This window comes from Rutidosis leptorrhynchoides, chromosome 8 (assembly GCF_046630445.1).
Source record: "Rutidosis leptorrhynchoides isolate AG116_Rl617_1_P2 chromosome 8, CSIRO_AGI_Rlap_v1, whole genome shotgun sequence".
Lineage (NCBI taxonomy): Eukaryota > Viridiplantae > Streptophyta > Magnoliopsida > Asterales > Asteraceae > Rutidosis > Rutidosis leptorrhynchoides.
The window spans coordinates 269,774,556-269,784,893 of NC_092340.1; the positions used below are offsets into that span (position 1 = coordinate 269,774,556).

The 10,338-nt window shown below is 34.7% G+C and overlaps 1 protein-coding gene across 1 annotated transcript; it reads right to left on the bottom strand.

Annotated features, from left to right (window-relative positions):
• Positions 1–1,573: 1,573 nt before the first annotated feature.
• LOC139861643 (uncharacterized) lies at positions 1,574–5,991 on the bottom strand. Its single transcript, XM_071850102.1, has 6 exons — positions 5,856–5,991; positions 4,366–4,647; positions 3,103–3,237; positions 2,900–2,956; positions 2,659–2,793; positions 1,574–1,765 (listed from the first exon to the last, which is right to left on the bottom strand). The coding sequence occupies exons 2-6, from the start codon at positions 4,642–4,644 to the stop codon at positions 1,700–1,702; spliced, it is 672 nt and encodes a 223-aa protein (XP_071706203.1). The 5' UTR covers positions 4,645–4,647; positions 5,856–5,991; the 3' UTR covers positions 1,574–1,699.
• Between the last annotated feature and the right edge of the window lie 4,347 nt (positions 5,992–10,338).

Consider the following 10,338-nt stretch of genomic DNA (forward strand, 5'->3'; position numbering starts at 1 on the left):
AACATCAAAATATATTAAAAGTGTTGTAAATATATTTTGAACATACTTTGATATATATGTATATATTGTTATAGGTTCGTGAATCAACCAGTGGCCAAGTCTTACTTCCCGACGAAGTAAAAATCTGTGAAAGTGAGTTATAGTCCCACTTTTAAAATCTAATATTTTTGGGATGAGAATACATGCAGGTTTTATAAATGATTTACAAAATAGACACAAGTACGTGAAACTACATTCTATGGTTGAATTATCGAAATCGAATATGCCCCTTTTTATTAAGTCTGGTAATCTAAGAATTAGGGAACAGACACCCTAATTGACGCGAATCCTAAAGATAGATCTATTGGGCCTAACAAACCCCATCCAAAGTACCGGATGCTTTAGTACTTCGAAATTTATATCATATCCGAAGGGTGTCCCGGAATGATGGGGATATTCTTATATATGCATCTTGTTATTGTCGGTTACCAGGTGTTCACCATATGAATGATTTTTATCTCTATGTATGGGATGTGTATTGAAATATGAAATCTTGTGGTCTATTGTTACGATTTGATATATATAGGTTAAACCTATAACTCACCAACATTTTTGTTGACGTTTTAAGCATGTTTATTCTCAGGTGATTATTAAGAGCTTCCGCTGTCGCATACTTAAATAAGGACAAGATTTGGAGTCCATGCTTGTATGATATTGTGTAAAAACTGCATTCAAGAAAGTTATTTTGTTGTAACATATTTGTATTGTAAACCATTATGTAATGGTCGTGTGTAAACAGGATATTTTAGATTATCATTATTTGATAATCTACGTAAAGCTTTTTAAACCTTTATTGATGAAATAAAGGTTATGGTTTGTTTAAAAATGAATGCAGTTTTTGAAAAACGTCTCATATAGAGGTCAAAACCTCGCAACGAAATCAATTAATATGGAACGTTTTTAATCAATAAGAACGGGACATTTCAGTTCTTAGGTAGATCATTTGGATAATTTCATTAAGATGGGGTGGGGTGGATCTATTCAATAAGACGCGGTAGGGTCTGAATCAAATATCGTCAGACTAGTCTAATTTTAATTCTGTTTTTTTCAGCCAAAAATAGAAAAGAAAAAACACACAAGGTACAGATCTTAGCTGCATATTATCAAGTAACCATCTCCAACATGCATGAAATGATATGTTTTCTTTACAAAAAGGTAAAGATAATAACGTTATCGCGCGTTAATCTTCCTTAAGCCCCACTGATTGTAAAATCTCACTTTTACTAGTTCAATCCCGGGCAATGCCTAAATCGCTAGCTCGATTTTCTGGGATTTTTTACGCAATGCGGTTTCCTCCTGACGGTATGTGGCAAATGATCGCGAAGGTGGTTAATTTCCCTCTCAGTATGCCGATGTTGCTGTTAAAAAAAAGAAGTTTTTCACGTTTGATGGAATGTCTACACTCTCGTCCCAATCGTATTTTACTTGTTGACAAGATATGCCATATATTACTTGATAATAATAATAATGTATAATCAGTTAAGTTAACCAAGATATGCCATATATTACTTACAAAGAATATAACAGAATCAAATTATAAGGCAGCATTGCAATTGCTTCATGCCTTGAATTTAAGATCTAGAAAGATTCATAACAAAATATACAAATAGCATCTATTAAATGTCTTTTGAGGTCACTAGATTTAAGTATTAATAATTATCTACTTGTATATCCATTCGTTTGTACGCCCTCCAGACTCATCCATGTCAATAAATATGCTGACTGCCTGAACCAACCAAAACAGTAGTACAATGAAATTAGTAACAGATGACAAATTAAAATACATTTATGTATGGTATTGCGTTTACCTCTTTCGACAATCTAATATCATATCAAGTAAATATATCAGATATCTAAGCTGCAAAGATTCTAAGCTATCTGGCTCATGATGCTTGTAACTAGAGGTGGTAAAATGGGTGAGACAATTATCTGGTCAAAACAGTATGAATTGGGTGGATCACAAAGAGTTGTATTTATTTCTTTTGGAACTTCAAAAATAATCAATATTTCATCTGAGAATAAGAAAACTATATCATTACAAGGAACAATCAAAGTTCTTTTTTTTTGAGGTTTTATTTACTTAGGATATACATTTTAGGTGACTTTTGACTCCTGAACCCATTTCTATTTACTTTAATTTTCCAATATGACCCGTCAATCTGGTTACTCATCAATGGGTCAAAATTGCTGCCTCTCAAGCTTAAACTTATATTGCATTTAGGTTGGAACTTAAATGAGCATAGCTTTATAAAGTTTTACAGTTTATACAAGCTTAAACCATCCCAAGATAGCTTAATGGTTGGCTCAGATCTCAGGTTCAAACCTCACCAGAAGCATATATTGCGGTGACCGGGAAAGGGTCAGAAACGGTCACCGGATAACCCGGTTACGCCGCAACCTTATACTCCGTAATAAAAAGCCTAGTAGACCTGCTATCTTTAAGTGGTGGTAAATTTTATATGAAAATATCAGTAAGATTTAAACCTAATGGTTTGAGATAATATACTAACCCCAATGTTTGATTTGTCACTAAACATATTGGGAGAACTTGCACAATCATGTTTAACGATGACAGTTAATAGAAGACCAAATAATTTATAAACAAAAATATAAAATTACCTTTCCAATTCGAGGTCGCTCTTTTAACTTTTCCAGACTGTTTCGAATATGAGAAACAGCTCCCCAGCATTTCAATGTATTCGCCACATCATCAAGTCTCAACAAGTATTCTTCTTCGGTTAAAGGAAAAGATCTCTGTCGGTATACAAAATCCATAAGCAACAAGCCATAATTTTCATTTTTAATGAGCACTTATGATCAAAAATAGTACTAATAAATATGTAACATATCCTTAGTTTACCTGTTCCATGTATTTCCACATGACATTTAGTGCAAGGAGATTTTTACCCATGAACTCCTGCATCATATGGAGTATATTAGATTAGTCTAGATTAATAATATGTTAAAATGTTATAACTGTCAACAGTTTCAAGAGCACAAAATAAATGTATCCAAATTGAAATACGTTTTTAACTTATCAAAATAACAGAGTGGAGTTTTTACCTTCTTTATAAGCTGAACATCATATGATCTTCCATATTTCTTCCTAATGAGGGTTGCCAGATCGATTCCGGAAAAAGCAGAATCATCTGCGCCGATAATTCTTTCTAGATTTTCTCTGATATTTTCATTGTTAACCTGTTATATGATTGATTAATCTTTGCATCCAAGATATTCATGTATATGTATAAGTTTGCTTTATAAAATCATTTCATTAGAACAAATAGTATTAAAAATTTGTGTGTTGAAACGGTAACTAATCAATAAATAATCTGGAGAAATAAATACTCTGAATTTGTGAGACACTTTAAGATTGTAATATTTCGATTATAATGCCTCAGGTTACATGAAATTCACAACTATACCTGGCAAACGAGTCAGGATGAGTCGGTTTGGGTAATAGGTCAAAACGGTTTTGGGTTGGAATGGGTCATGGTCAAACGGGTAAAAATTTTAAACGGGTCTGGTTGGGTCGGTTTAGGTAACAGGTCGAAACTGGTAATGGGTCAATGGGTCAAATAGGTCCACACAGGTCATATACTTTTACATTAGATTTTTTACATTTATTATATTGTTTTAGTTATTATTACTTTTTATTTTATTATTATAGATATAAGAAAATATTAATATACATACTAATTTGAAGTAACCATTAATGCTTTCATAAATCATTGACGGATGACTCTTTTTATACTCGACCCATTTGACCCATTCACAAGACCTACTAGACCTGTCTCTATTTATTGAACTTTAGGATTGGATACCCATTTGACTGTTCTTTTATATTTTGTACAAGACCCAATAGGTTAAGAAAAACTCATTGGACCTTTTTGTTAGGTTTTTGCTTTACATTGCCATGCGTAATTTTTTTCAAGACCCAATTGACCTGAAAGCTTGACCCATTTAACCCAAATTTGAGAGTATGGTTCTCAATTGACAGGTATATTCACAACAGGATAATTGAAGTATCACTTGAGTTTTTATTAGACAAAAAAAACAAGAGCAAAAAACACATATATCGTTTTCCAGACCACCTATGATGCTAGTGAGGTTTAAACCTGAGACCTATTGTGAGAATATCAAGACCCCAACCGATAGACTATCTTGTGATGGTTTCAACAAAATCTATAGATGCCACGAAACCAAGTATGAAGCCGACATTTACCTATATATATGTAATAATGCACATATATACACACACGTACGTATTAATGTATACATGTATATGAGTATATAGAAAAAGCAGGAGCAAAAGAATGGACTTACGGATTCAGCTTCGCCTTTAGAGTTGTCATCATTTGTACTGTCACCTGAGTCATTTCTATTTGCATCATCATCCATCTTACTAGAACAAATAGTATGGCAACGTTTACCTATAAATGAACCATGTACAATGTACTGTTTCTGGAATAATAGTGATTTACTACCAGAAGAACCTAAACCCGAATTGCTTAAACATGGAAGGTTACAACATCCTCCTCTCAAAACATGCTCCTTACCTCCTAACGACCAAGTACACGAAAGGCTGGCATGAACACCGGCCATATTCTAAAAAAAAGAAATATATCAATATATGTAAAAGTTATCAAACCGTTCATAAGTACTAATTCCTTTATTTTCATTACTATGAACAAGGGAATGAGAATTTGTGTAATGAAACAAAGATGATTGTGCAATGACAACATGGTTTGGACATACATGTGAATTTTACCAATTTCATTTGGGTTGAGTTTAATCTCACACGTGGTCTAGTTAAAAGGGGAAACGGGTCAAATGGGTATCCTCATAAACAAAGACTCGCACACCCATTACGCATCACAAATACTCATTTACATGATACACCTCAATTGAGAATTGAACACGCAAGCCCTTGATTGATACTTGATAAGACACTCAGATACCTTGAGGACAAAAGTATGTTGGTCGAATGGGTCAAATAGTTAAGTCCTCGTCCAAACTCTAGTATTCATGCATACAACCTCTTAAATTGTTGCATTCAAGATTTATATTATTCAACTTTTCGTCATCATAATTGTCACATTAATTGGTTAAGAAATCTTTTAAATAATGATAAAAAATGTGTTCGCAGGTCATTTCAACACGACCCAACCCATTTCAACCCAAACTCATTTGATCCGTTACCTAACTTGTCAATCTTGTTACCACCATTCACTTGTATTACCAACGTAGCCATGTAACTTAAAAACCTTCAAACTCAAGTAAACCTTTTAAGTTCGATCTTAATTGTACTCTTAGTTTTGTCATTGCGTGAAGAAATACCTTAATAGCATCTCCAATGAACTATTTAAGTACACCAAACATAAGAATAAAAAAACCAAAAGTGTAAATGGACAAATTTTTCTTGTTTATGCTATAAAGGGGAGTTCAGATATACGCGGCCTAACTAGGACATCCTGACTGTTTTCGACCATTTTCTATAGCCACCCTAAGATATGCTCCTTGTGAGGTTTTAATATGAGACTTGTGTGGAAAATAAGGGCCACCACTAGACCATCTTTTGGTATGGTTATATGAATAAAAAATAAAACATCTAAATAGTTAATAGAATCTATGTTATAAGTTATAACCTTATATCAATACTACACCATCCATTTATTTCGTATTCTAAACACCCATCTTATAAATTAATGAGTATATATTTTAGGAAAGTAATAACGGCAGTCCTAACAGAAGTATATATATTACAATCATAATTAAGCAAATAAGCAGAGGCTATAGATGAAAAAATAAAGAACCTGAAAAATCAAGATTGTAGCAGGTTGATTTAGAGATATGAATTGGTAGTGCAGTGTTGGATGAAGTTGTAGGTGGTGGTGGTGTTGTTGGTCATGGGCGGAGAATTGAGAGATTGGTGAAGCAAATCAACGGAGGAGCAAGGAAAAAGAAACACAAAAAACAACAAGGATATATGTATGAATTATTTATGTGGTGATTATTTCATCAACTGATCATGACCGTTGAATATGATCACATTCACTCCTACAACTATTTACGTGACGCAATCTATCGTTAACATGGACTTGTGCGTATATGGACAAACGAGACTTGTGGATTAAAGTGGGGAAAATCAAATAAAATAAGTGTTAACGAATTATCCCACATCGGCCATGAAACAAATCAAATGTATGCATATAAGTCTAAAAGGAAGTCATTAATATGTTGGACATGTTATTGGATTTATATGATTTATCATTTCTATCAATAAGATACCTTTTTAAAGAGTTTTAATCCAACTATATAATCTAAATCTAATCTAATTACGGAGTATTAAAACTTACTAGTGAAAAGACCCGTGAAATCACGAGTTTGTAAAAGAAAAATTATTGAATGATATGTTCTAGTTGACGAATATTATTTTAAATGTGAATCTTATATGAATAGATATTTATATTTAATTATTTATAATGAGTTATACAAATGTGTATCTATACTAAGAAAATAAAACTTTTTTTTGAAAGTAAACATTAAATAATAACCCGTGACTATATAAGTTTATTTAATAATCTAAATTACAAAATAATTAAAAATAACATTTTACTATACAAAAATTTTGTGTAATCTGATTGAATACATCAATATATATATATATATCAGTTTATAGTTTTTTCTATGAAAAGCCAAATTTATTTTATTAGCACCATGGCAAAAGCCTTTTAGATTAAAACAATTGCCAACAAAAAGCAAGCAGTGATATTCAGAGTACATATACATATACAATGTATCTATATACAAAAGCACATGTGGTATCTATTCAGAGTACATATACATGTATCTATATACAAAAAAATATTTTGACTCATCTTGATTTCTTCCTCATCTATGAACACCAATTTTACAAGGACAATGCTAACCATACAACAAATACTTTGACCCATATAATAAACCCCTGTTCACCAAAAAAAGACCATCATTTTCTTCTACATATCCATGAAAACAAATGATAAAATATTCAAACAACACAATGTTCAAAAGCCACATACTGAAAACATTCAAACATACATAACTTAAATATAAAACACTAAACAAACAAACACTACTAAAAGTTTAGAAGATCAAGGCTTTTCAATTTTCACTTCAACCAACATCTTCTTAATTGACGAATTCCCGGGCATATAGCTTATCAAGATACTCACTTGCATGCTTCAAAGAGTTTCTTGTTTCAGCTTCATTATCACCATCCAATCCTATTGATGAATTGCCAGTAAAGGACACAAGACTCTTCAAACAAATAACATAAAACCTATGCTATTCTTGATGTTTTAGGAACAACTTCATTTAAAACTTTTGAATCATTCAAAACATGAATCATTCAATGTTGAATCATTATATTTTATCAAACGGACCCTTAGTCTTTATGCTTCACTTTATGCCGCCTTAGTCTTTATGCTTCACTTTAAGCAAAGGGGTTTATAGTTTCAATGAACAATTGTACATGGGAAATAAAACAAAATACTATCCAAATGTCATATAAAAATTTCAATATATATGGGTCCAACTATATTACTCAAATGATTCTTTTAGAACAAAAACTTAAAACGGGTACGACTATAAACTAAGTACAAATAGATCGAACCATATTATTCATTGCAAGTTGTAAACAACATAAATCTAGGTATCAAAAGGTCAAATGTGTCTTCAACAAAAGAAAGTAAAGAACTGTCAAATATACTAATCAATACAAATTGTTCAACAATGATTGGTAACAAAGGCTGGTAAAAAGCTAAATGGGTCTTCAACAATGACTAATCAATACAACTTGTTCAAAAGAAAGTATAAAGGTCAAATTGTTCTTCTACAATGGATGATAATAAGGACTTAGACAGACACAAGACTAACACCAAATAATATCATCGTATTTAAGAATTGTAGGCCCACTCCGAGGCAATGGATAACGATTCTTGATCGTCACTTTATTCAACTCCCGGTAATCGATGCACATCCGCATACTACCATCCTTCTTTTTCACGAATAAAACCGGAGCGCCCCATGGCGAAGCACTCGGTCGAATAAAACCCTTCTCGAGCAACTCTTGGGTTTGATTTAACAACTCTTGCATTTCCGTTGGTGCTAAACGATAAGGAGTTTTAGCAATGGGAGTAGCTCCCGGAACCAACTCAATGCGAAATTCAACTTGTCTTTCCGCCGGAACACCCAGTAACTCGTCCGGAAAAACGTCTTCGAATTCCCTAACCACCGGAATTTCACGAATAGGTGGTGACTCATCGCGAGCATCAACAACATGGGCAAGAAAAGCAAAGCCACCACTAACAAGAAAACGACGTGCCCGTGCAAAAGAACATATCGGCACAAGTCTTCTTCGTCTATCGCCATGAATAATCAACTCTCCCCCACTTGGGGTCTTCACACGTATAAACTTTTCATGGCATGCAATATCGGCTCTATTTCGATCGAGCCAATCCATACCAACAACGATATCAAAATCGCCCAAAGTCATAGGGATGAGATCAATTTTAAAGTTTTCGGCACCAAAAACGACATCACAATTCCTACACACATCAACCACTAGCACCGTCTTGCCGTCCGCTATTTCGACTTCTACCGGACGACTTAACTTAGCTAACGGTCTATCAAGTTTAGGCACAAATTTTGGAGACACAAACGACAAATTTGCACCGCTATCAAAAAGAATCCTTGCCGGATTAGAATTAACCATGAAAGTACCTGAGACAACTTCGTTCGATTGTTTGGCTTCATCATTGGTCATCAAATAGTTTCGACCTCGAGCCGTACCCGCCGCCTTCTCTAGCCTTTTAACATTATCGTTGTTCAAATCGGGACACTCTGACTTTCGGTGTCCTTCTTTGTTGCAATTAAAACAAGTGAGCTTGTTTGTTGAATTTGGCTTCGGGCAATCTCGAGCCATATGTCCACGTACCCCACAATTGTAGCAGTAGGGACAAAGTTCCCAAAACCACCGGTAGCGCCCTTCTTCACACTATTGGCACTTTCGGAACCTTTTTTGTTCTTGTTCTTTTTATTCGAAAAATTCGAATAACTCGAACCTTCAAACTTTCTTTTTGAAAAAGTGAAATCAGTCTTCCTCGGAACCTCCGGTTCAAAACCCCGAGCCAACTCGAATAGCTCTTCAAAAGTCTTAGACATTCCCCGACTAATCTTACCCTTTAACTCATCGTTCAAAGTACGGTAGAAATCTTTCATTAATTTGTGATCGTCACCAACATACTCCGGGCAAAAGCGAGTCTTTGCCAAAAAGGTAGACTTGAGAGTAACCAAGTCCATCGAACCTTGTTGCAAATGATGCAACTCGTCCCGGATTCTATCAAGGTCGGAAGAAGTTCGGTATTATTGGAAGAATTCCTTCTTAAACTCCTCCCATGTCAAGCTCATGCATTGCTCTTCACCATATAAATTGATTTTGTCGTCCCACCACAACTTGCCTTCTTCACGTAACATGCTAGACCCATATCTCGTCTTCTTCTCGGGAGGACACTCCGCGGTACGGAACGCTCCCTCGATATCGAAAATCTAACAAGTGCTTTTCAATGGATCCCTCACCCCATTAAACATCGGAGGTTGATTATCCTTGAAATTCTTGTAGTGGAAGTCCCGTCTCCCTTCACCTCCTTCACCGCGAGGATAAATGTTTCTAGCATCAAGGGCCTCTTCGATAGTGGCCTTCATTCGTTCATTTATCAAATCAGTCACTTGCCCATCGACCGAATCTTGGAAGACCTTTCGGACGTCCGTAAGAAAATCCTCTTTTAACTTTTTAAAGACGGCCTCAACCTTAGCCGAAAATTCGGCGTCCTCGCTCGTACTTCCGTTATCATGATCAGGACCGTTTCTCGTCTTCATTCTATAAAACGGAATAGGTTAAACCATGTAACGAAAAGACATAACACGTAAGTATATACATGTACACCACACTACCCCATCTTGCTCAACAATCATCGTACATTACTCGTTTGACACGATTTGCACCCGTAACAACGGTAGCTAATCGTTGCTACGCGAGCACGTCGCATTAACTCGCTAGTACAACGTCCGTCTTGCTTGATGATTGCTAAACACAATACAAAACAATTAGCACAAGGTTAGTTCACATAAACCAAGGCACTACCAATTCCCGATTAGATCCAAAGTCCTACAAGTCCCGCATAAAGCGCTCACACAATAAAGCCCAAGTCTAGGCACCTATCTCAAGTCGCCTAAATCCCTTAGACCATGTTCTGATAC

Excerpts from the sequence above, each read along its gene's own strand:
- LOC139861643 (XM_071850102.1), bottom strand. The coding sequence starts at position 4,644 with ATGGCCGGTGTTCATGCCAGCCTTTCGTGTACTTGGTCGTTAGGAGGT. Across the intron at positions 3,238-4,365 it reads CTAAAGGCGAAGCTGAATCC|GTTAACAATGAAAATATCAG; the intron begins GTAAGTCCATTC and ends ATCATATAACAG. Across the intron at positions 2,957-3,102 it reads ATGTTCAGCTTATAAAGAAG|GAGTTCATGGGTAAAAATCT; the intron begins GTAAAAACTCCA and ends CATATGATGCAG.